The sequence below is a fragment of the Bufo gargarizans genome, chromosome 7, assembly GCF_014858855.1.
Source record: "Bufo gargarizans isolate SCDJY-AF-19 chromosome 7, ASM1485885v1, whole genome shotgun sequence".
Classification (NCBI taxonomy): domain Eukaryota; kingdom Metazoa; phylum Chordata; class Amphibia; order Anura; family Bufonidae; genus Bufo; species Bufo gargarizans.
The window spans coordinates 28,122,004-28,148,054 of NC_058086.1; the positions used below are offsets into that span (position 1 = coordinate 28,122,004).

Below are 26,051 nucleotides of genomic sequence, written 5' to 3' on the forward strand. Positions count from 1 at the left end.
ATTTATGGATAAGCCCCCATTTATGGATAAGCCCCGCCCATGTATAGATAAGCCCACCCATTTATGGATAAACCCCACCCATTTATGGTTAAGCCCCACCCATTTATAGATAAGCCCCACCCATTTATGGATAAGCCCCCCCCCCCCCAATTTATGGATAAGCAACCCCCATTTATGGATAAACCCCCCCCATTTATGGATAAGAACCCCCCATTTATGGATAAGCAACGCCCATTTATGGATAAGCCCCCCATTTATGGATAAGCCCCGCCCATTTATGGATAAGCTCCCCCATTTATGGATAAGCCCCCCATTTATGGATAAGCCCCCTATTTATGGATAAGCCCCCTATTTATGGATAAGCAACGCCCATTTATGGATAAACCCCGCCCATTTATGGATAAGCACCGCCCATTTATGTTCACCTGCAACATCCCAAACTTGCCGGGACTGTCTCTGAAAAGATCTATAAAACTGGACAATTCTGTCTGTGCTCCTATACAAACACGACCCTGCCCCAAAGAGCTTACACTCTAAACACACTACTGATGCGTTATATATGGCGAGAGGCAGGGAACCCAATCCTCACTGCCGCTCCATCCAGCCGTCACCGCGACTCCAGTTACCATGGTGATAGCAGCAGCCAGGCTGGAGCGGAGCACGTGACCGTGGCGGCCGCAAAGCGCTCTCCTGTCAGCGCGACTGTAGTGACGAGCAAAATGTGCGACAGCGCCGTGCGGCGGCGGAGAGAGAGGAGACAGCGGCTGGCAGCAGAGACACAGAGCAGCAGCAGGCCTCGGGACCAGGAGAAGTGAACGGAACCCGGACTGTCCCCGTCACTGAAGCCTGGTACAGGCCCCGAGGGGCCCCAACTAGAGTTCATGATCTGCTAACCGGGCTCCCTTCACTGACACCCACAAAGCGGCTTCTCCGGGGGTGACATGGCTTCCAACACTGACAGAGAGATGATCCTGGCGGACTTCCAGGTACAAGGGGGTCGAAAGGTGTATAGGGTGTAACTGGCGGGGGGCTCATCCTCAGGGACCCCTAGAAGTTGCTGATTACATTATTATGGGGGATGACAGATCTGACATCAGCTCATTGATAAGCACTAAGGTTCTGGGGACCCCCAGCGATGCCGAGAATGGGGTCCCCTGTGTGAGCGGAGCGGTAGTGCGCCTGTGTGACCACCGCTGCTGTGGGCAGAGCTCTGGTGTCAGTCCGATAGGAGTCCATGGAGCAGTGGTCACACGCTCACACTACCTCTCCAGCAGTGGGACCCCCAGTGATCATACTTTTATCACCGATCCTGCCGTAAATGTTTTTTTATGCCCCTTTAAAGGGATTGTCCAGCATTTTGATAACTTATCCTCACTGTAGGTCATCGATATCTGGTCGGTGGGGGTCCGGCTTCCAGCGATCAGCTGTTTAAAGGGGCCACAGTGCTCTGGTGAGAACACAACAGCCCCTTCAGACAGCTGATTGACGGGGGTCCCTGGAGTCGGACCCCCACCATCTCATATTAATGATCTTGGGGATGGATCATCAATATAAAAATCCTGGACAATCCCTTTAATACACCTTTCGAGAAGATGATCTCAGGGGCTTCAACCGTGTTGCGTTGCCAGCAGTAGTTGTCCGAGGCAGGACCCGAGACTGTGTACAGACCATCAGAAGCAAGTCTGGGCATGCTGAAAGCCACTGTCTCGGTCCTAAGTGAAGGGCATCACTTCTGGAGGATGGGCCTCACATCCAGGCGGCTACAGCTCCCCCAGACATTGGACCAAGGATCTGTACAGCGGGTGCTCTGTGTCCGGTCTTCTGACTATGCTCCGACACCTTACAGCGTGTCTGATCACTGGGTCACACTGAGGAGTGGAAGTCCCAAGGGTCAAACCTGAGGACGAGAGAGCCCAGTCAGTGGCTATAGCTACTTCTCTGTCTAGGCCACTGCTGTTCTTGATGGGGGTCCATCATCCGATAACTATAGTCTGCCAGAGTTAAACCTCTTTAAAGGGCATCTGTCAGCAGTTCTGTACCTATGACACTGGCTGACCTGTTACATGTGTGCTTGGCAGCTGAAGACGTCTGTGTTGGTTCCATGTTTATATGTGACCGCACTGCTGAGGAAAATGCTGTTTTCATATGCAAATTAGCCTCTAGGAGCAACGGGGGCATTACTGTTACACCTAGAGGCTCTGCTCTCTCTGCAACTGCCGCGCCCCCTCCACTTTCATAGGCTCAGGTGTGATCACGTTCACGCTGTCTGGTCCTGTCAATCAGTGCAGGGGTCGCGGTAGTTGCAGAAAGAGCAGAGCCTCTAGTAGGGGTGGGCGATATGGCCTAAAATCTATATTGCGATATAATTTTAAGCATGTGCGATATGCGATATATATTGCGATATATTGTTTTCTATATTGGGGGGGGTGTTTAAATTTTATTTATTAACTATTTGCCTCCTTAAGGGCTAGAACCCTTGTCATATTCACCCTAATAGAGCTCTATTAGGGTGAATAGGACTTTACACTCTCCCTGCTGCCCTGTGCATAGTGCACACAACAGCAGGGAGCTGACCATGGCGCCAGCCTCTCATGTGCTCCCCCAGCCTCTGATCTGCCCCCCCCCAGCCTCTGATCTGCCCCCCCCCAGCCTCTGATCTGCCCCCCCCAGCCTCTGATCTGCCCCCCCCAGCCTCTGATCTGCCCCCCCCCAGCCTCTGATCTGCCCCCCCCCAGCCTCTGATCTGCCCCCCCCAGCCTCTGATCTGCCCCCCCAGCCTCTGATCTGCCCCCCCAGCCTCTGATCTGCCCCCCCCCAGCCTCTGATCTGCCCCCCCCCCCAGCCTCTGATCTGCCCCCCCCAGCCTCTGATCTGCCCCCCCGCAGCCTCTGATCTGCCCCCCCGCAGCCTCTGATCTGCCCCCCCGCAGCCTCTGATCTGCCCCCCCGCAGCCTCTGATCTGCCCCCCCGCAGCCTCTGATCTGCCCCCCCGCAGCCTCTGATCTGCCCCCCCGCAGCCTCTGATCTGCCCCCCCGCAGCCTCTGATCTGCCCCCCCGCAGCCTCTGATCTGCCCCCCCGCAGCCTCTGATCTGCCCCCCCGCAGCCTCTGATCTGCCCCCCCGCAGCCTCTGATCTGCCCCCCCGCAGCCTCTGATCTGCCCCCCCGCAGCCTCTGATCTGCCCCCCCGCAGCCTCTGATCTGCCCCCCCGCAGCCTCTGATCTGCCCCCCCGCAGCCTCTGATCTGCCCCCCCGCAGCCTCTGATCTGCCCCCCCGCAGCCTCTGATCTGCCCCCCCGCAGCCTCTGATCTGCCCCCCCGCAGCCTCTGATCTGCCCCCCCGCAGCCTCTGATCTGCCCCCCGCAGCCTCTGATCTGCCCCCCCGCAGCCTCTGATCTGCCCCCCCGCAGCCTCTGATCTGCCCCCCCGCAGCCTCTGATCTGCCCCCCCGCAGCCTCTGATCTGCCCCCCCGCAGCCTCTGATCTGCCCCCCCGCAGCCTCTGATCTGCCCCCCCGCAGCCTCTGATCTGCCCCCCCGCAGCCTCTGATCTGCCCCCCCGCAGCCTCTGATCTGCCCCCCCGCAGCCTCTGATCTGCCCCCCCGCAGCCTCTGATCTGCCCCCCCGCAGCCTCTGATCTGCCCCCCCGCAGCCTCTGATCTGCCCCCCCGCAGCCTCTGATCTGCCCCCCCCGCAGCCTCTGATCTGCCCCCCCGCAGCCTCTGATCTGCCCCCCCGCAGCCTCTGATCTGCCCCCCCGCAGCCTCTGATCTGCCCCCCCGCAGCCTCTGATCTGCCCCCCCGCAGCCTCTGATCTGCCCCCCCGCAGCCTCTGATCTGCCCCCCCGCAGCCTCTGATCTGCCCCCCGCAGCCTCTGATCTGCCCCCCCGCAGCCTCTGATCTGCCCCCCCGCAGCCTCTGATCTGCCCCCCCGCAGCCTCTGATCTGCCCCCCCGCAGCCTCTGATCTGCCCCCCCGCAGCCTCTGATCTGCCCCCCCTTCCCCAGCCTCTGATCTGCCCCCCCTTCCCCAGCCTCTGATCTGCCCCCCCTTCCCCAGCCTCTGATCTGCCCCCCCTTCCCCAGCCTCTGATCTGCCCCCCCTTCCCCAGCCTCTGATCTGCCCCCCCTTCCCCAGCCTCTGATCTGCCCCCCCCTTCCCCAGCCTCTGCCTCTGATCTGCCCCCCCCTTCCCCAGCCTCTGCCTCTGATCTGCCCCCCCCTTCCCCAGCCTCTGCCTCTGATCTGCCCCCCCCTTCCCCAGCCTCTGCCTCTGATCTGCCCCCCCCTTCCCCAGCCTCTGATCTTCTCCCCAGCCTCTGATCTGCCCCCCCCTTCCCCAGCCTCTGATCTTCTCCCCAGCCTCTGATCTGCCCCCCCCTTCCCCAGCCTCTGATCTTCTCCCCAGCCTCTGATCTGCCCCCCCTTCCCCAGCCTCTGATCTTCTCCCCCAGCCTCTGATCTGCCCCTTCTGGTAACGCAACCCCCCCCTCCCTCCCCCCCCCCCCAGTATTAATCATTGGTGGCAGTGGCCACAGGGTCCCCCTCCTCCCCCCCATCATTGGTGGCAGTTTGCAGTTCCGATCGGAGCCCCAGCAGTGTAATGCTGGGGCTCCGATCGGTTACCATGGCAGCCAGGAGTCACGCTGCTGAAGCCCTGGCTGCCATGGTATGTTAGTGAGCAGAGAGCAGCGCATTATACTCACGTGCGCTGTGGCCGCCGGTCGCTCCTTCTTCTCATAGGTCTGTGCGGCGCATTGCTAATGCTGTAAGCATTAGCTATCCGCCGCACAGACCTATGACAAGAAGGAGCGACCGGCGGCCACAGCGCACGTGAGTATAATGCGCTGCTCTCTGCTCACTAACATACCATGGCAGGCAGGACTACAGCAGCGTGACTCCTGGCTGCCATGGTAACCGATCGGAGCCCCAGCATTACACTGCTGGGGCTCTGATCGGATCTGCAAACTGCCACCAATGATGGGGGGGAGGAGGGGGACCCTGTGGGATATGGCCGGCACATTCATTGGTAGCGCAGTGGCCACAGTCCCTCCCCTCCTCCTCCTACTCTGTCCTCGTTGGTCTTCAGCGGCAGCCGCGCACAGTGGGGAGGGAGAGACTCCCTCCTCCTCCCTCCTCCCCCCTCCTCCCTCCGCTGTGACGGCCGGCTCAGGAGAACATGATCATATCGCGGTCCGGCGATATAGGCGATATGGCGAAAATTCATATCGTGGCCCAAATTCATATCGCATATCGCCTATATCGCCTATATCGCCCACCCCTAGCCTCTAGGTGTAATGGCAACGCCCCCGTTGCTCCTAGAGGCTCATTTGCATATATAAAACACCATTTTTCTCAGCAATGCGGGCACATATGAACATGGGACCAACACAGATGTCTTCAGCTGCCAAGTGCACATGTAACCGGTCAGCCAGTGTCATAGGGACAAATCTGATGGATGCTCTTTAAAGAGGTCTAACTTTGGCAGACTAAAGTAATCTGATGGTGGAGGTCCGACCACTGGGACCCCCATCAAGAACAGCAGTGACCAAGACAGAGAAGTAGCTATAGCCACTGACCAGGCTTCCTTGTCCTCAGGTTCGACCCCTGGGACCACCACTAATCTGCAACTGTGTTTAGAAAGAATTGTGGACTTGTGACCACCTGCTCCAGTGATCAGGGGGGATCCCAACGAGTCTATTTTCATGTATTTCATGAGATGACCCCTTCAGCTTTGCTGTGGGCATGGTGATTTTTGTGCGACCTGGTGAATGGCCTCTTATGATAATAACACTTACGTTGGTACCCTAGTGAGTGGATCCATCCAAAAGCCTTATTCAAGTGAATGCGAACAGCGCTGCGCTAACCTGTTTCCGGTGCTGGACCTGCTGCAGAACAGCTGATTGGCAGAGGTGCCGGGAGTCGGACCCCCACCAATCTGATATTGATGACCTATCCTGAAGATAGCCCATCAATATAAAGATGCTGTAGAACCCCTTTAATATTGTTTGATTGCTGGTGGTACTGGGTCAGTTGGAGGATTGTATGATTATGGCGGTATTTCCCCTGTAAAGATTGCTGCTAGGGGAGGTCATCAGCAACATACGGTGTTGCACGGAACTCCTTACAGGGTACACAAGACCCCATGTACCTTCATAGAACGCAGCTGCAGTAGCTCCTGTCACAGGAGTTAAAGGGGTTGTATGAGTTATTTTTTTGTTCTTTGTATGTTTCTAACTAGGCAAATGTAAGGACTTTACAATTCACTTACTTTATCTCCAGTTGCTGCTTTCTCAGCTTTCACTGAGGGTCACATGACCTGTGATGTCAGCTTCTCTCCCTGCTCTGATGATGTTTGGTGCACAAGCCTGAGAGAGCAGATATGTGCCTGTACACCAGAGGTCACTGTGCTGGCTGCGCCCCCCTGCACTGCCTCTGCTGCTTTCTGCTCTCTTCCTGGATTCTTGAGGAAAAACATTAACCCCCTCAGTAGCACAGACTCGGGGCTGAAGCCTTTACTGAGTAGCTGCAGGCAGTGAGGAGACAAATGCTGGACACAGGAGCTGACAGACTAGAGGAGTTATGCAGAGCATTGCACAAGAACAGGTAGGGGGGGGATCCTGTGTGTATCAGCAGTGTCATTATACAGCTGGGACTTGTAGTCCTACACGTACAACATGCTGCTGAGTCTCCCAGCAGTCAGACATGTCACTCAACTTAAGGCTACATGCACACGACCGTATGTGTTTTGCGGTCCGCAAATTGCGGATACTCAAAACAAAAACGGATGACATCCGTATGATCCATTGTAACAATGCCTAAAACAGACAAGAATAGGAGATGTTCCTGTCTTTTGTGGCACGGAGGCACGAACCTGTGGGCTTCTGGTTCCGTGCCCCCTCGCCACAAAAGACAGGACATGTCCTATCTTTTGCCACATCTTGTGGACTAGTTGAAGCGGATGAGTCTGCACCGCGATGCATAGTTCACACGCTCGATGCCCGAGGTCCTCAACACGGGTGTAAATGGGTTAGGCCTCCTGCACACGTGGCCGTGCTGCGAATTGCGGGCCTCAATGTACGAACACCGACCGTGGGGCAGCCACAGCGGATTGCAGACCCATTCACTTTAATGGGTCCGCGATCCAGCCGTTCCACAAAAAGATAGGACATGTTCTATTTTTTGCGGAACGGAAGTTCCGGGATGAAACCCCACGGAAGCACTCCGTAGTGCTTCCGTAGGGTTCCGTTCCGCACCATTCCGCATATCCGGATTTGCTTACCCATTGAAGTGAATGGGTCCGCATCCATGATGCGGAATGCACACAGAACAGTGCCTGTATATTGCGGATCCGCAAGTGCGGTCCACAATACGGCAATGGGACACCTACGGTCGTGTGCAGGAGGCCTTAGACTGTGTAGTGATATACCCCATGGATGGTGTGTGTGGTAACACCCATTTATGATTATATTTTTTTTCTTACATTTCTAGGAGTTACATCACAACACAGAGTTATGGGAAAAAATGCTCGAGAACAATCATTTATGGGGGACGCAGATATTTACTAAAACGGACATATCAGGGTTGGGGATGGGTCCTCTTTAAATTGGTTGCTCTGTCACTACCTCCCCCTGATCATAGGGGAGTCTGCTGCTGGGCCCGTCTGTGATCAGCTCCTATGGGTTGGCTACATGTACACGACCGTATGTGTTTTGTGGTCCGCAAAAAAAAAAGGATGCCATCCGTTTTTTTTTGCGGATCCATTGTAGCAATGCCTAAAACGGACAAGAATAGGACATGTTCTATTTATTTATTTTTTTGCAGGGCTACGGAACGGACATACTGATGCGGACCCATTGAAATGAATGGGTCCGCATCCTATCCCCCCAAAAAAAACCGGAATGGACGCGGAAATAAACAATGTTCGTGTGCATGTAGCCTAAGGCCTCTTTCACGCGGGCGAGTTTTCCACGCGGGTGCAATGCGTTAGGTGAACGCATTGCACCCGCAATGAATCCGGACCCATTAGTGTTTTTCATGCATCACTTGTGCGTTGCGTTTACGCAACGCAGGCCCCACAGAAGTGAATGGAGCTGCGTGAAAATCGCAAGCATCCGCAAGCAAGTGCTGATGCAGTGCGATTTTCACACACGGTTGCTAGGAGACGATCGGGATGGAGACCCGATCATTATTATTTTCCCTTATAACATGGTTATAAGGGAAAATAATAGCATTCTTAATACCGAATGCTTAGTAAATTAGGGATGGAGGGGTTAAAAATAAAAAAATTAAACTCTCTTTAATCCACTTGTTCGCGCAGCCAGGCTTCTCTTCTTTCTTCTTCTTTGAGCAAAAGGACCTTTGGTGACGTCACTGCGCTCATCACACGGTCCATGATCATGAGATGGACCATGTGATGAGCGCAGTGACGTCACCAAATGTCCTATTCCTCAAAGAAGAAGAAAGAAGAGAAGCCGGCTGCGCGAACAAGTGGATTAAGGCGAGTTTAATTTTTTATTTTTAACCCCTCCATCCCTATTGTACTATGCAGTCTGTATTCAGAATGCTAATATTTTCCATTATAACCATGTTATAAGGGAAAGTAATAAAATCTACACAACACCTAACCCAGGGTACCAAACATGCCAATTTTATTTTATTTTTTTCACCGCGTGCAAAACACATTACAATGCTTTGCACTCGTGCGGAAAAATCGTGCATTTTGCCGCGACGCACCCGCTTTCTATCCGGCCCTCACATGCGACGCCCGTATGAAACACTGAGCGACTTTCAGGGCTGTGATCAGGAAAAAATATTCCTCTGAACACTTGTTCCTAATAATCGGCCAGTATAATCATGCAGCTGAGCAACTGATAAACCAGCAGACACTCGTTTTGCTGATTTGCATATTTCATCAGAAGGAAAAATGCCTCATTATCAGCGCCACATCTCCCTGCGCAATAAGGCACGTCCTGCCGATAAACAATAGAACTGAATGGGGGAGGAACAACTGCGATCGTTCCTCTCCTGTGTACTTTGCTTGTTATAGGGATTTATATGTGTGTTATATACAAACGATTGCTGTGTTTATTGGCAATCGGGCAGTGTGATGGGTCCCTTAGCATTACACTGTGCCCATTGAAATCAGTGGGTTATCCTGTAGGGTAATGTAGTGGAGCACTAGGTCCTCCAGAGCTGCAGGACCTGGATCTGAATACTTTTGTAATTACATGTACCGTATTTTACATGACAGAGAGTCTTATAGTCCAAATCCTAATGACAGGAGGCGCTGGGAGGTGAGAGAAGTGCTGCGCTGGCTCTACTCACCCTGCCTGGTCTTCTGATGGGAGGGGGCCTGAACTGAGGCTGAGGGGGGGGGGGTAGGGGGCGGGGCCTGAACTGAGGCTGAGGGGGGGGGGGGGGTAGGGGGCCTGAACTGAGGCTGAGGGGGGGGGAGGGAGGGGGCGGGGCCTGAACTGAGGCTGAGGGGGGGGGGAGGGGGCGGGGCCTGAACTGAGGCTGAGGGGGGGGGGGGAGGGGGCCTGAACTGAGGCTATGGGGGGGGGGGGGGCCTGAACTGAGGCTGGGGGGGGGGGGGGCCTGAACTGAGGCTGGGGGGGGGGGGGGGAGGGGGCCTGAACTGAGGCTGGGGGGGGGGGGAGGGGGCCTGAACTGAGGCTGAGGGGAGGGGGCCTGAACTGAGGCTGAGGGGAGGGGGCCTGAACTGAGGGGGGGGGAGGGGAGGGGGCCTGAACTGAGGCTGAGGGGGGGGGAGGGGCCTGAACTGAGGCTGAGGGGGGGGGGAGGGGCCTGAACTGAGGCTGAGGGGGGGGGAGGGGCCTGAACTGAGGCTGGGGGGGGGGGAGGGGGCCTGAACTGAGGCTGGGGGGGGGGGGGAGGGGGCCTGAACTGAGGCTGGGGGGGGGGGGGAGGGGGCCTGAACTGAGGCTGGGGGGGGGGGGGAGGGGGCCTGAACTGAGGCTGGGGGGGGGGGAGGGGGCCTGAACTGAGGCTGGGGGGGGGGGAGGGGGCCTGAACTGAGGCTGAGGGGGGGGGGAGGGGGCCTGAACTGAGGCTGAGGGGGGGGGGAGGGGGCCTGAACTGAGGCTGAGGGGGGGGGCCTGAACTGAGGCTGAGGGGGGGGGAGGGGGCCTGAACTGAGGCTGAGGGGGGGGGGGGGAGGGGGCCTGAACTGAGGCTGAGGGGGGGGGAGGGGGCCTGAACTGAGGCTGAGGGGGGGGGGAGGGGGCCTGAACTGAGGCTGAGGGGGGGGAGGGTCCTTTACTGAGGCTGATTGGGGGAGGGTCCTGAACTGAGGCTGAGAGGGGGGTGGGGGGAGGGTCCTGAACTGAGGCTGATTGGGGGGACCTGATTTTGGGCTGATTGGGGGGGGGCGGGGGGGGACCTGATTTTGGGCTGATTGGGGGGGGGCGGGGGGGGAACTGATTTTGGGCTGATTGGGGGGGGGCGGGGGGGGGAACTGATCTTGGCCTGATTGGGGGGAAGGGGCCTGAACTGAGGCGGCTGGGGAGGGTGGAGGGCTGATCTGAGGCTGTTGGAGCTTGGGGGTCTATTTGTGGGGTCTGATGAAGATTGGGGGTCTGATTTGAGGTTTATTTTCCTCCTCTAAATCCTGCGTCTTATAAACTGAAAAGTACGTGGTCACTGAAATCTATCTGTATAGCGCCACCTGCTGTTTGGTCTTTTTTTTCTTCTAATTTCTCTGTCAGCACACTGAGATGGAAGCACATGCTCACTTTCACACTTGCGGCAGTGTGATCCGGCGGGCAGTTCCGTCGTCGGAACTGGCCGCCGCATCCGCCGATCTGCCGCTGACTGAAAGCATTTGTGAGACGGATCCGGATGCGGATCCGTCTCACAAATGCATTGCAAGGACGGATCCGTCTCTCCGCTTGTCATGCGGACCGACGGATCCGTCTTGTACATTTTTTCTCATTTTTACCGATCTGCGCATGCCGGAACGACGGATCCGGCATTCCGGTATTCTGAATGCCGGATCCGGCGCTAATACATTCCTATGGGAAAAAATGCCGGATCCGGTGTTCAGGGAAGTCTTCAGTTTTTTTCGCCGGAGAGAAAACCGTAGCATGCTGCGGTTTTCTCTTTTGCCTGATCTGTTAAAACGACTGAACTGAAGACGTCCTGATGCAAACTGAACGGATTACTCTCCATTCAGAATGCATAGGGATACGTCTGATCAGTTCTTTTCCAGTATAGAGCCCCTGTGACGGAACTCTATGCCGGAAAAGAAAAACGCAAGTGTGAAAGTGCCCTAAAACAGGCATGCCCCCCGAGAAACGGCACACCTTGAGCTGCCAACTTGAAAACAATCTAGCAGGGCAATCAATGGGGAAATTTCTGGATCCATGTGAGGTGCAGGGCTGGGTCAGAGACTGTTATGTACTGTATGATGGCTGATTTTTATTTTTTACATTAATCATGGTATAACCCCTTTAAAAGGCTATGTACAGCTTTGGGGGCAATTTCTGTTTTACTATTGCATGGAACGCATTTTTAGCTAAAATCATTTTGAACCACTGTCTTTGTGCAGCCTTGAGTTTGTCTACTAGTACCAGGACCTGTTCCCTGATGGCTCCTTATATCTGATCTCTGACCCTATAAACTCATTATAGCTCAATTTTACTGATAATAATGTGGCTTAAAGGGGTCGCCTCACTTCCGCAGATAGCATTTATCATGTAGAGAAGTGAATACCAGGCTCTTACTAATGTATTGTGATTGTCCATATTGCCTCCTTTGCTGGCTTCTTTCATTTTTCCATCACATTAGATGGGTCGTTTCCAGGGGTTACGACCACCCTGTATTCTAGCAGTGGTGGACGTGCTTCCAGCCTTTCTGGTGGCCGGGACTGTGGGAACGCACACAGACTGGTGCTTTTTCCTATAGTGTGCAAGCACAGCCACAGGTGCTGGATTGCAGGGTGGTCGTAACCATAGAAGCGAGCAGTGTATAATGTGATGGAAAAATGAATCCAATATGGACAATCACAATACATTAGTAACTGCCTTGTATTCACTTTCTTTACACGATAAATGCCATTTGCAAAAGTGAGAGGACCCCTTTAAATAAGTGTTTATGACCTTTTTAGAGATAAGGTTTAGGCACAAAGTGAAAGTAAAAAGTACCAGTCACATCTAGACAAACAGTTAACCCTTTGTGACAAAACGGCTGAATATTTTTAATAAAGATCAGTTGAAAAATGATTTTTAGCCCAAAATGAGTAAAAACTTAACCATGAAAAAATTGCTCAGAAAGGCGTACATAGCCTTGAAAGGAGTTTTCTGCGATTTTTATATTTTTTTAATTTTTTTTTTTTATTATTCATGATGAACAGGTCGTCAGTATGTGACCGGTGGGGGTCCGACACCTGGGACCTCCGCTGATCTGCTGTTTGAGAAGGCACCGATTCCCGCAGTAGTGCCGCGGCCTTCTCCAGCTTTTCCTAGGCCAGTGACAACACGTTCATCAGTCACATGACCTAGGCGCAGCTCAGCCTCATTTGAATGATGTCATCACCGGGGGCTTTTGTTTACCAGTAAAAAAACGCAAAAAAGTGTTTTCCTTCTTTTTGCTGCCGATGGGTTTTGCTGTGAAAATGATCACTGGGTTATCCGTGAAGATGTATGTGAAGGATCCGTTTTGTCCATGTGTCCATATTTTGTCCTCTGTATTCCACATACACTGCTGGGCTATAACATTAGCTTCCAGAGCATCTCCCGCCAATGGTCCGTGAAAGCCCCAGCCAAACACGGATGGCATCCATATTGTGTCTGTGCTTTTCACGAACCCATGGGGCGAAATTTATCTTGAGGGGAACATTTGAAGTCAGTTTTGCTGTAGTCTGCGTTGGAGTGCTTTATGCCACATTTATCAAATGTCACGTGATAAATTTGTATTATCCATGGGCCTTAGGGTCCATTCACACATCTGCAATTGCGGACCCATTCATTCCTATGGACACGGAATTGCGGACCCGAAAAAAATAGAACATGTCCTATTCTTGTCCACAATTGCGGACAAGAATAGGGATATTCTATAGTGGCGGCAATGTGCGGTCCGCAAAATGCGGAACGCACATTGCCGCTCTCCGTGTTTTGCAGATCCGCAGCTCCGTGGATCCGCAAAACACATTGCGGACTTGTGAATAGACCTTTATACACACAAACGTATTTTCATTCCATGTCCGTTCCGTCTTTTTATTTTTATTTTTTTTCGCTGACTGTATACGGAACCATTCATTTAAATGGGTCCGCAAAAAAAAAAAAAGAAGGTACTCCGCGTGCATTCTGTTTCCGTGTTTCGGTTTGTCCGTATTTTCGTTCTGCAAAAAAATAGAACATGTCCTATTATTGTCCGCATTACGGACAAGGATAGGACTGTTCTATTAGGGACCAGCTCTTCCGTTCCACAAAATATGGAATGCACACGGATGTCATCCGTATTTTTTTGCGAACTTCAAAATACCTACGGTCTTGTGCATGAGGCCTTAGACCTAAGGCCTATTGCACATGACTGTGTGGCTTTTTCAGTGTTTTACGGTTCGCAAAAAACGGATCTGGAAAAAATACGGATGACATTGGTGTGCATTCTGTTTTTTACGCAACAGAACATCCGGCCCCTAATAGAACAGTTCTATCCTTTGTCCGTTATGGGAGAAATAATAGGACATGTTCTATCTTTGAACGGAAATACGGAAATGGAATAGATACAGAGTACATTCCGTTTTTTTGCGGACCCATTGAAATGAATGGTTCTGTATATGGACCCTATACGGAACGCAAAAACGTTACGTAAACGGAAAAAAAAACGTGCGCAAGAGGCCTAACACTTTTTGTCTAGAGGAGGTGATCCAGTTTTCCTGCTCCACCCCCCTCCTGGAGTGACAAAACTCTCAATGATAAATCTGGAGTGAAGCTCATTTACATAGCTAACCACGCCCAGTTTCCCACCCACATTACAAAACTGGAGTGAGTGGTGTAAAAAATATAAAAGTTGCAAATTTTAAAGCAAAAAAGACAGTAAAAAAATTCGCCAAAGCCCTATTTTTGCAACTTTTTTTATGCCAGAATTTTTGGAGTGAAGGTTTAATAAATCAGGGCCATAGACTATAATGTGCAGAGGGTAATCGCGGACAAATAGGGCATGCTGCAGTGGTGTAACCCCAGACCCAGGGTCCGTGGTAAACCACTGATGTGCTAATATACTCATTAAAGTCAATGGAGACCACGGAAAGCACAAGGTACGAATCACTGACGAGTGAAAGAGGCCTTGGTATAAAGCCTGATGGCACAGAATGCGCCAAATGTAATAAATTGTACAGGCCTCTTAACCAATTTGATGCATTTGCAGCCGTATCATGCGGCAGAAATTCGAATGTACACGAGCCACGAGCCGTTGTACATTGAACTATCATTTACACTGGTTTCTGGCATAAATGATGCATTGGGCATCACGATATGAAAGTTTTTACTGCCACTGCCATTTTTTGGACGTTTTTAAAAAAGAAGGTAGAATGACAAAAAAAGGCACCAAATGAAGAAAAACATCATCGGCAAAAAAACACTTCTGTGTTTCATATTTCTCATGCATCTGGAGCCGGCGTTACTGCAAAAAACACAGCAAAAAGTGCTGGCGCAATAAACGAGAAAGTACAGAAAAACTCCACTAAAAGTACCCTTTTTATGGCAAAGAAAAAAAAGGAAAAAAGAAAAACTGTACATAAAAGCTCATGCACACAAGCGGTGTGCATTCCATTTTCGTATGTCCGCATGGCCATTCCGCAAAAAATAGAACATATACTATTATTGTCTGCATTACGGACAAGGATAGGACTGTTCTATTAGGGGCCAGCTGTTCTGTAAAATACGGACATCTGTGTTTTGCGGATCCGCAATTTACGGACAGCAAAACATCCAGCGGTTGTGTGCATGAGCCCTAATTGATATTGCTGCTGAACAGATTTTTTTTTTTTATCTTGTATAGTGAACCCAGAAAACAATCTCAGAATTGCCAAAAACAAGACAAAAAATTGTGTGTGTCCCGAAAAAACAAGCGCCCGCACAGCTTTGTTGGGAGAAGAGTAAAAATGTTTCGGGTCTTGAAATGTTGAGTCAGAAAAAGAGAAAACTGATGTTTTACTATATGCAAATGAGCCTCTAGGGCAGTGATGGTCAACCTTCTAGAGGCCGAGTGCCCAAACAGCAACCCAAAACTGACTTATTTATCTATAATAGCCTGCCTACATTCAGTGCGCTGCCTGTGCTGTCCATAGTGCGTCCTGCGCGGATGAATGTCAGGAAACGTCTAAGGGTCCGTTTACACATCCGTAGTGTATTGCGCATCCGCAATACACCCGGCTGCCACCCCCATAGAACTGCCTATTCTTGTCCACAATTGCTCTATTTTTTTGCGGAGCTGCGGAACATAAGATTGGAGGCGCGCTCCGGCAAATGCGCATGCGGAGAGCACATAGTGTGCGTTCCGCGTCTCTTCCGGCCCTATAGAGAATGAATGGGTCCGCACAATTGCTGAATGGGTGCGGACAACACTTGCGGACATGTGAATGGAGCCTAAGGCATATTGGTACACCATAGACTTTTCCTGGGTGCGGATGCCCACAGAGGGCTCTGAGTGCTGCCTCTGGCACCCGTGCCATAGGTTCGCCACCACTGCTCTAGGGCCTTTGACAGAACTAGGCCTCTAGGTGTAATGACAACGCCCCCGTTGCTCCTAGAGGCTCATTTGCATATATGAAAACATAATTTTTCTCAGCAGTGCGGGCACATATGAACGTGGGACCAACACAGGTGCCTTCAGCTGCCAAGTGCACATGTAAGGCTCCTTTCACACTGGCGTTTTGGGTTTCCGTTTGTGAGATCCGTTCAGGGCTCTCACAAGCGGTACAAAACGGATCAGCTTTGCCCTAATGCATTCTGAGTGGAAAAGGATCCGTTCAGAACGCATCAGTTTGCCTCCGTTCAGTCTCCATTCCGCTTTGGAGGCGGACAAGCAGCGCTTTGGTGTCTATCTTGTGAAACTGAGCCAAACGGATCCTTCCTGATAATACAACCGTCTGCATCCATTCAGAACGGATCCATTTGTATTATCTGTAACATGGCCAAGACGGATCCGTCATGAACTCCATTGAAAGTCAATAAAGGACGGATCTGTTTTCTATTGTGCCAGATTGTGTCATAGAAAACGGATCCGTCCCCATTGACTTTCAATGGTGTTCAAGACGGATCCGTCTTGGCTATGTTACAGATGATACAAACAGATCCGTTCTGAATGGATGCAGACGGTTGTATTATCTGAACAGATGCATTTGTGCAGATCCATGATGGATCTGCACCAAATGCGAGTGTGAAAGTAACCTAACCAGTCAGCCAGTGTCATCGGTACAATTCTGCTGACAGATGACCTTTAACATATTAGGCTATGTTTAGCAGCGTTCCCGAGATATCAGCTTTTTTTATTATGCAAATTAGCTCTTTCACAAGCCAGGGGGCTGGCCAGAGGCCTTGGAGCACCTCTGTTTTAACACCCAACCCTCTCTGGGCACCCCCTCCATCTAGCTGTATATTTTCATACCTGGGCCTTGGCTCAGTGACTCGGCCCTTGTGAACTCAATCTACTGCTGCTTCCCAAGGACCAGGGAGGAGCACGTACTCCCCTCACAATTCTTTCAGCTGCTGCGCGCTTCTTCTGTCAGCGAAGCTGCTTGTGTCTCCTCTCCAAAGTGGACTGACGTGTCCTCGGCGCTTGCACAGTTGGAATCTGCACTGCTCGAGTCACTGAGCCACAGATCAGGCACGAGGGCTAGCCGGGATATCTGGCTCTAAAGTAGGTTGGAGGAAGATGGGCGTTATAATTGCGGTGCTCCGAGGCTTCTGGCCAGCCCTTTGGTGTTCGAAATAGCTAATTTGCTTAATAATAAAAGATGGATATCTCGGAAACGCTTATGTATGCAACAATAACTAAGGTATCGTTTTAATCAACATGATCAACCCTACCAAAGAATATGGGTGGTTTAATAGGGTTGATCATGCTGACAGAGGCTTTTTAAACCCTCGCTAATCTATAGGCCGAGGATTGGGGCAACTATAGGGGGAATGAACATTCGTAAGAATTCTCGCTCCTGCGTAAATGTGCCGGCCGGTCCTGCTGGACTGGTTCCTTCGACACCACCTCTCACCCCTTTGGGTGTTATCTAGCCGTTATTATTGGTTACCTTGAGAGTGGCGCTTTTCTTCTCCTCCCTTTTCCCGATCCATCCTACACCAAATGTGACAGTCGGTAAATGTCTGGCGAGACGTTTGACCTCCGACTGTCATCATTTTGTTTCTCTCTGCCTGATCAGTGTTGAGCAGCGCTAACGCTATGTGTAGCTGCCTTCTCTGTCACCCGCTACCCTCTCTTCTCACTGTATACAGCCCTTCATTGTCTCCTTCATTCCATCACTGTTGACGCCTCTGGTTCCGTATTTCTTCCAGGGTTGCATTCACCCTAGGAACATTTGTGTCGCCTCCTCCTTCTCTCTCTCTTCCACGTGTCCACTGATTATCACACAGGCAGTTCCAGTTTTCCGTGCTGCTGTATTGTACAGGGAGTTCTGCGCAGTGTGACAGGTTGTGCTGACTCGTCCATCAGTTATTGCTATGACTCAGCTGTTCCCATGAGTAAGCAGAAAACTGCCTAGTTTTTTGGCTCTTTCATGAAACCAGCTGCCGCTCCCCTTTCTTTTGTTCGTCTTGGTTGTCGGTGATCTGTGTAGAGGACTCCTCACTACTCTATGGCTGTAGCAGCGCGCCTATTATCTCTGTCCCTTTAATATTAGACATGATATAATCTTCATTCTTATATCTCAGCTCTTCCTGCATTTCAGTCAGCTTGCTTTTTAAGTTGCTAACATCACATTGAAAATAATAATAATAATAATAATATAAAAGGCATATGCCTAGAAAATACAAATGTATCTAAATAGTGCAAAATAGAAAAATAAGGCAGCACATTGTAACAGGCGGTATATTGCCACATCTGCATGGCTTCCCTTGACTATAACTTTCCCTTCCCATCCAAGACTATATAACCCTTAAAGGGGTTGTCTAGGATTAGAAAATGCGTGTCTGCAATCTTCCAAAAACCAGCACCACCCCTGTCCCATGGGTTATGTCTAGTATTGCAGCTCAGTTCTATTTGAAACAATTGGCCTAGCTGCAATACCACACGCAACCTGTGGACAGAGGCGGTGCTGTTTTTGGAATAAATTTTGGCAACCCCTTTAAGGCTACTTTAACACCTGCGTTCGGTGCGGATTCGTCTTGTATCTGCACAGACAGATCCGCACCAATAATGCAAACGCTTGTATCCATTTGATAACGTATACATTTGCATTATTCATTCAAAAAAAAGTCTAAGTCAAAACGGATCCATCTTGACTTGCATTGAAAGTCAATGGGGGACGGATCCCTTTTCAATTGCACCATATTTTGTCAGTGAAAAACTGATCTGTCGTCATTGACTTACATTGTAAGTCGGCACGGATCCGTTTGGCTCCGCATCGTCAGGCGGACACCAAAACGCTGCAAGCTGGATTTTAGTGACCGCCTAAAAAACGCAACGGAGACCAAACACAGCCAAATTAATGCATTCTGAACGGATCCTTATCCATTCAGAATGCATTGGGGCTGAACTGATCCGTTTTGGGCCACTTGTGAGAGCCCTGAAACGGTTCTGACAAGCGGACCCAGAAACGCCAGTGTGAAAGTAGCCTTTTATACTAATGACCTATTCTCTGATTGGCGGGGGTCCGACACCAAGGACCCCCGCCAATCTGCTGTTTGAGAAGGCTCCAGCGCTCGCAGTAGCACCGCGGCCTTCTCTCAGCTCATCAAGCACAGTGCCGTACATTTATAGTGGTATCGCAGCATAGCCCCATTCACTTCATTGAATGCACCTAGGCCTTGAGACCAATGAACGTGACGTCCGTGGCCTAGCTGAGAGAAGGCCGCAGTGCTACTATGAGCAAAACAGCTGATCGGCAGCGGTCCTGGGTGTCGGAGGATAGGTCATCAGTTCTAAAAATCTTGAAAACCCCCTTTTAAAGAGGTTTTCTGGGTGTGGAATATTGATGACTTATCATCGGGATAGGTCTGCATTATCTGATCTGTGGGGGTCCGACACACCCGCCGATCTGCTATATGAAGAGGCCGTGGTGCACTGGTAAGCATGCCAGCACAGCGCCGCACTTTGTGTAGTGGCTGTGCTTGGTATTGCAGCCTACACCCAGTCGCCCGGAGTTATTAGAAGCCACCAAATAAGGTAGTGGACCACGTACGTGTTGCCGCTCCATTCAGCTGTATATGACTGCCAGAGATAGACGAACACTAGCACTCCGCTAGGTGACTGCCGCTCCATTAAAATGGGGCAAGACAGGGCCTTTGCTAGCGCTATTGGTGGGGGCTCCAGCAATTAGACCCCCTACAGATCAGACACTTAGGGGGTTATTTATTAACAGAAATATGTCTATATTAGGCGTATTACTGTTGCAGATTGCGCACAGAGGTTCTTTGCTCCGCAATATGAGACTTTTCACTGCTCATGCCAGATCTACAAAAGTGGGCATGGTGGGGAAGGGGACGGGCCGGTAGTCTATACCAGGCATAGAAAATGGTCTAAATCTACACTGGCGCCTCTACACAACTTTGGCGGATCCACCGCCAGCGCAGGGCCTTATTAAGACTGACGTCTAAATGGCGGTCTTAATAAATGACCCCCGTATTCCCTATCCACTGGATAAGGGCTCATGCACACGGATGCAGCCTGTGTGCTTTCTGCAATTTGCGAAACGGAACGGGCCACCTGTAATAGAAATGCCTTTTCTTGTCCGTAAAACGGACAAGAATCGGACATGTTCTATTTTTTTTGCGGGGGCCACGGAACGGAGCCATGGATGCTGTATACATCTCCATGAGCCGTCTGCATCTTTTGCGGCCCCATTGAAGTGAATCGGTCTGCAACCGAGCCGCAAAAAATGCGTCTCGGAAGCGGACCCAGAAAACGTTTGTGTGCATGAGCGCTAAGAGTTAAGTCCTTGTCTTGGGACAGTCTTTCAGTGGCCCAATAAATGCTTATTCTGGAAACTATCTGGACTATATATGTTGCAGGTGTCCAGAAAGTGAGCATTGTCAGTTCCGGGCCCTCTCCCGCTGATTATATGCATAGACATGAGAACACGTAACATATGTGTTTAGGTTTCCAGTCAGTAAACACTTCATGATGAGTGGTACACAAGCAACCCTTAAAATATCTCCCGCACCTGCAGCTCAGGGAATAGTTGCTATTTTAATCACGTACCCCATCGCCAGCTCCCCGGCAAACTCCTTCCAGATGTGAGCACTTCTGCCTAAAAGCCAAATATTGTAAATCTAAACCTTCAAGTCCTCCGCTTACGTCAAGTTGTTAAAAATCCCATTTAGGGCTCATGCACACGAACGTATTTTCTTTACATGTCGTTCCGTATTTTTGTTTTTTTGCGGACCGTATACGGAATCATTCATTTCAATGGAAAGTACTCTGTGTGCATTCTGTTTCTGTATGTCCCCGTATTTCGGTTCCGCAAAAAAATCTAAAATGTCCTATTATTGTCCGCATTACGGACAAGAATAGGACCCTTCTATTAGTGGCCAGCTGTTCTCTTCCACAAAATACGGAATGCACACGGATGTCATCCATATTTTTTGCGGACCACAAAATACATACGATCCTGTGCATGAGGCCTTAGATGTTCCATAGTCCCTAATGGACACTGTCACAGCTCTCGTGGGACTTGCCATCTGGTTTTACTAGACTTCTGAATAGCCCTTCTCCCCTCTGTGATAACCAGACATGGATTGTATCGCTGGGTAAATAAGCACATTTTCAGTTCAGGCGTCTGGAAAAGTTAGCAAATCAGAAGAAATAGTAGTTATGGTCATTTCAAGTTCAGCTACTCCTGGGGCTAAGAAATTACTGAACATAATATGTATAAGGGCTGTATAGATCTAAACCATGGTGGCATAGGTTCATTACTGGAACAAGTAGTCTGCCTCTCCTGATGAAACTGAAATGTTTTAATTTCACACCCACACATGGAGGAAGCCTGCGAGTCCTTCTTTAGCCCACCTACACATGGAGGAAGCCTGTGAGTCCTTCTTTAGCCCACCTACACATGGAGGAAGCCTGTGAGTCCTTCTTTAGCCCACCTACACATGGAGGAAGCCTGTGAGTCCTGCTTTAGCCCACCTACACATGGAGGAAGCCTGTGAGTCCTTCTTTAGCCCACCTACACATGGAGGAAGCCTGTGAGTCCTGCTTTAGCCCACCTACACATGGAGGAAGCCTGTGAGTCCTTTTTTAGCCCACCTACACATGGAGGAAGCCTGTGAGTCCTGCTTTAGCCCACCCATACATGGAGGAAGCCTGTGAGTCCTTCTTTAGCCCACCTACACACGGAGGAAGCCTGTGAGTCCTTCTTTATCCCACCCACACATGGAGGAAGCCTGTGAGTCCTTCTTTAGCCCACCCACACATGGAGGAAGCTTGTGAGTCCTGCTTTAGCCCACCCACACATGGAGGAAGCTTGTGAGTCCTGCTTTAGCCCACCCACACATGGAGGAAGCTTGTGAGTTCTTCTTTAGCCCACCCACACATGGAGGAAGCCTGTGAGTTCTTCTTTAGCCCACCTACACATGGAGGAAGCCAGTGAGTTCTTCTTTAGCCCACCCACACATGGAGGAAGCCTGTGAGTCCTTCTTTAGCCCACCCATACATGGAGGAAGCCTGTGAGTCCTTCTTTAGCCCACCTACACACGGAGGAAGCCTGTGAGTCCTTCTTTAGCCCACCCACACATGGAGGAAGCCTGTTAGTCCTGCTTTAGCCCACCCACACATGGAGGAAGCCTGTGAGTCCTGCTTTAGCCCACCCACACATGGAGGAAGCCTGTGAGTCCTTCTTTAGCCCACCCACACATGGAGGAAGCCTGTGAGTTCTTCTTTAGCCCACCCACACATGGAGGAAGCCTGTGAGTTCTTCTTTAGCCCACCTACACATGGAGGAAGCCTGTGAGTCCTGCTTTAGCCCACCCACACATGGAGGAAGCCTGTGAGTCCTTCTTTAGCCCACCTACACACGGAGGAAGCTTGTGAGTTCTTCTTTAGCCCACCCACACATGGAGGAAGCCTGTGAGTTCTTCTTTAGCCCACCCACACATGGAGGAAGCCTGTGAGTCCTGCTTTAGCCCACCCACACATGGAGGAAGCCTGTGAGTCCTTCTTTAGCCCACCCACACATGGAGGAAGCCTGTGAGTTCTTCTTTAGCCCACCCACACATGGAGGAAGCCTGTGAGTTCTTCTTTAGCCCACCTACACATGGAGGAAGCCTGTGAGTCCTGTTTTAGCCCACCCACACATGGAGGAAGCCTGTGAGTCCTTCTTTAGCCCACCCACACATGGAGGAAGCCTGTGAGTTCTTCTTTAGCCCACCCACACATGGAGGAAGCCTGTGAGTTCTTCTTTAGCCCACCTACACATGGAGGAAGCCTGTGAGTCCTGTTTTAGCCCACCCACACATGGAGGAAGCCTGTGAGTCCTGTTTTAGCCCACCCACACATGGAGGAAGCCTGTGAGTCCTGTTTTAGCCCACCCACACATGGAGGAAGCCTGTGAGTCCTTCTTTAGCCCACCTACACACGGAGGAAGCTTGTGAGTTCTTCTTTAGCCCACCCACACATGGAGGAAGCCTGTGAGTTCTTCTTTAGCCCACCTACACATGGAGGAAGCCTGTGAGTCCTGTTTTAGCCCACCCACACATAGCGCCTGTCTGAATCCTTTATCACCTATCCACTGGATAAATGTTAAATTGGCGGGGATCTGACTGCTGGATCCCCACTTCTACATTTGCCTCGGCCACTAGACTACAGCTTGGTGGAGTATGAATGGAGCAGTGCTTGAGTATATGCTCCCTGCTGCTCCATTTAAAGTCTATGGCACTGATAAATAGCTGAGTATAGTACTCGGCTGGTCAAGGCTTATACCCAGGGGGGTGCACCTCCATAATATAACCTAATGGAAAATGCCTGAAAGTCAGAGTTAGAGTATGGATCCAAAAGACATTATAGGCTGTCATTGCAGCAATGTGCGCAGGTCATGTCAGTATCGGTCCTACTGGTTGTGCATGCAGATAGCACCTGTATATTTGCTGTGCCCATCCACTGTGTGGATTAGATATGTGCATAGGCCACGCACATAACAACAGTGATAGGTCTAATGTGTATGGGTCAGTCCGACTGTCGGTTCAAATCTGCTATCCAGGGAAGGCAGGACCAGGCATATTAGTTTAAAACATACCCGATCCTTTGCTCCCTGAGCGTTGCCCCGTGGTCTGGTATACATGTGCATGTTTGGTTAATCCGAGCATGGATGTTACATGGGTAAACAAGTGTGAACTCAGCCGAAACTACTCTCCAAATGAACAATATATTAAAGGTGGGTCATACTGAGGTGACTGGTTTTGTGGCGCACACAGTGAGTCATTGTAGTAATTGTAGCCTTAGTGATTGCATCTTTATGTACACTGTAATTTGCTAATTGTAATATTTCTTGCTGCCGCGCCGGTCTTGTAGCGTAACACCTCATGCATAACAGGGCTCTCGGACGGAAGCATTCTTCTGGAAAATATGGGGGTTCTGGTGAAATAGCTACGTACTGAGTAAAATTGCTTTATTTCAAGCTCAGTGGTACTTTATTTGTTGTTGACAGATTATCAGACGTTGAATCACAGGGACTCTGTAAACAGTTTTGACCATGACTAGGTGGGGTTTGGGGAGAGCGGTACAAACATACTTGTTGTGAAGTTTTTATCATCAGGGGTAGTGTGAATATGAGTTTTTATTCTGCTCCAGCAATTGCACTGGAGGCGGAGCTTCACCGGGAAGTGCTCTCTGCCTCTCCTCTGTTCTGAGTGACAGCTGTAGTATCCAACCAGGAGACCACAACAGTTGTCACTTCATATAGGACGTTTTTTTTTCCGTCTAAAACAACGGATCTTGGACTGAAATGGCTAAAACAAATGTGAATAACTGAGCCTAACGGATGCGCGGAATATAGGATCCGGTTTTTAGTTTAATTTTCTGTTCTTCTGATAGATCAGGAGAACGGAAAATGGAACGGTGATGTGAACCTGGCCTTAGTCGGCACATCTCCCAGCCTATATGTGGGACGTGTACATAGGGACACATTGACCCGACATATGCTATAAAAGCATCTTGGGTCAGTATAGCATTTACTTGCAGCATTGAATAACGTAATAGACTATATATACTATTCCATTCAAAGGTATAACCGTACAAAACAATCCTATTAGCGATACATGGATCCTATGCGTTACATGACGTCATATGACACAACGGTGACATGAACCCGGCCTAAGAACACAATAAGATGCGGACAGGTCCTGATTATCAGGGGTCACTTTTAGGCCCCTTTCACACGAGTGAGTTTTCCGTGCATAGTGAACGCACAGCACCCGCACTGAATCCTGACCCATTCATTTCAATCGGTCTGTGTACATGAGCGTTTTTTTTTCACGCGTCAGTTCTATATTCCGCGTTTTTCACGCAGCTCTGGTCCAATAGAGGGGAAGGGGCTTCAGTGAAAAACAAGCAAGTCCGGATGCAATGCGTTTTTCACTGATGGTTGCTAAGAGATGTTGTTTGTAAACCTTCAGTTTTTTATCACAAGTGTGAAAAATGGATTGCACCTGCGCGGAAAAAGCTGAACGACTGAACGCAATTCCAGACAAAACTGACTGAACTTGCAAAATAGTGTGAGTTTCCCTGAACGCTTTCTGAGCCAATCCATAGGCCTCTTTCACACGGGCGTCCCGGATTTGCTCCAGATACGTTGCATGTGCATTGCGGGAAAACCGTGCGAGTAGGCACGCAATTGCACTCAGTTTTGACTGCAGTTGCGTTCTGATCAGTTTTTTCCGCGCTAGTGCAATGTGTTTTGCACGTTCGTGAAAAGAAAATTAATGTGGTACCTAGACCCAAACCCGGACTTCTTCACTGGAGTTCGGGTTTGGGTTCCGTGTTCTGTAGATTTTTTTTTAAAAAATTTCCCCCCTTATAAGGCTACTTTCACACTAGCGTTCGATCGGATCCGTTCTGAACGGATCCGCTGATATAATGCAGACGGTGGCTCCGTTCAGAACGGATCAGTCTGCATTATATTGTCAAAAAATGTCTAAGTGTGAAATTAGCCTGAACGGATCCGTCCAGACTTTTACATTGAAAGTCAATGGGGGACGGATCCGCTTGAAGATTGAGCCACAGTGTGTCATCTTCAAACGGATCCGTCCCCATTGACTTAGGCTACTTTCACACTAGCGTTCGGGCGGATCCGTTCTGAACGGATCCGCTCATAATAATGCAGACGGAGGCTCCGTTCAGAATGGATCCGTCTGCATTAAAATGGCAAAAAAAAAGCTAAGTGTGAAAATAGCCTCGGACGGATCCGTCCAGACTTGCAATGTAAAGTCAATGGGGGACGGATCCGCTTGAAGATTGAGCCACATTGTGGCATCTTCAAACGGATCCGTCCCCATTGACTTACATTGTAAGTCTGGACGGATCCGCACGCCTCCGCACGGCCAGGCGGACACCCGAACGCTGCAAGCAGCGTTCAGCTGTCCGCCTGTCCTTGCGGAGGCGAGCGGAGCGGAGGCTGAACGCCGCCAGACTGATGCAGTCTGAGCGGATCCGCTCCATTTAGACTGCATCAGGGCTGGACGGCTGCGTTCGGGTCTGCTCGTGAGCCCCTTCAAACGGAGCTCACGAGCGGACCGACGAACGCTAGTGTGAAAGTAGCCTAACATTGTAAGTCTGGACGGATCCGCACGGCCAGGCGGACACCCGAACGCTGCAAGCAGCATTCAGGTGTCCGCCTGCTGAGCGGAGCGGAGGCTGAAC

General features: G+C 50.6%; 1 protein-coding gene across 2 annotated transcripts in view; it reads left to right on the forward strand.

Annotated features, from left to right (window-relative positions):
- Window positions 1-705: 705 nt before the first annotated feature.
- The window catches only part of FAF1 (Fas associated factor 1), a 265,559-nt gene continuing 240,213 nt past the window's right edge, over window positions 706-26,051 (forward strand). For both annotated transcript variants that reach the window (XM_044300816.1, XM_044300817.1), the window contains exon 1: window positions 706-986. In XM_044300816.1, the coding sequence (XP_044156751.1) occupies window positions 942-986 (45 nt within the window). In that variant the 5' untranslated portion in view covers window positions 706-941. The remainder of the gene's footprint in view (window positions 987-26,051) is intronic.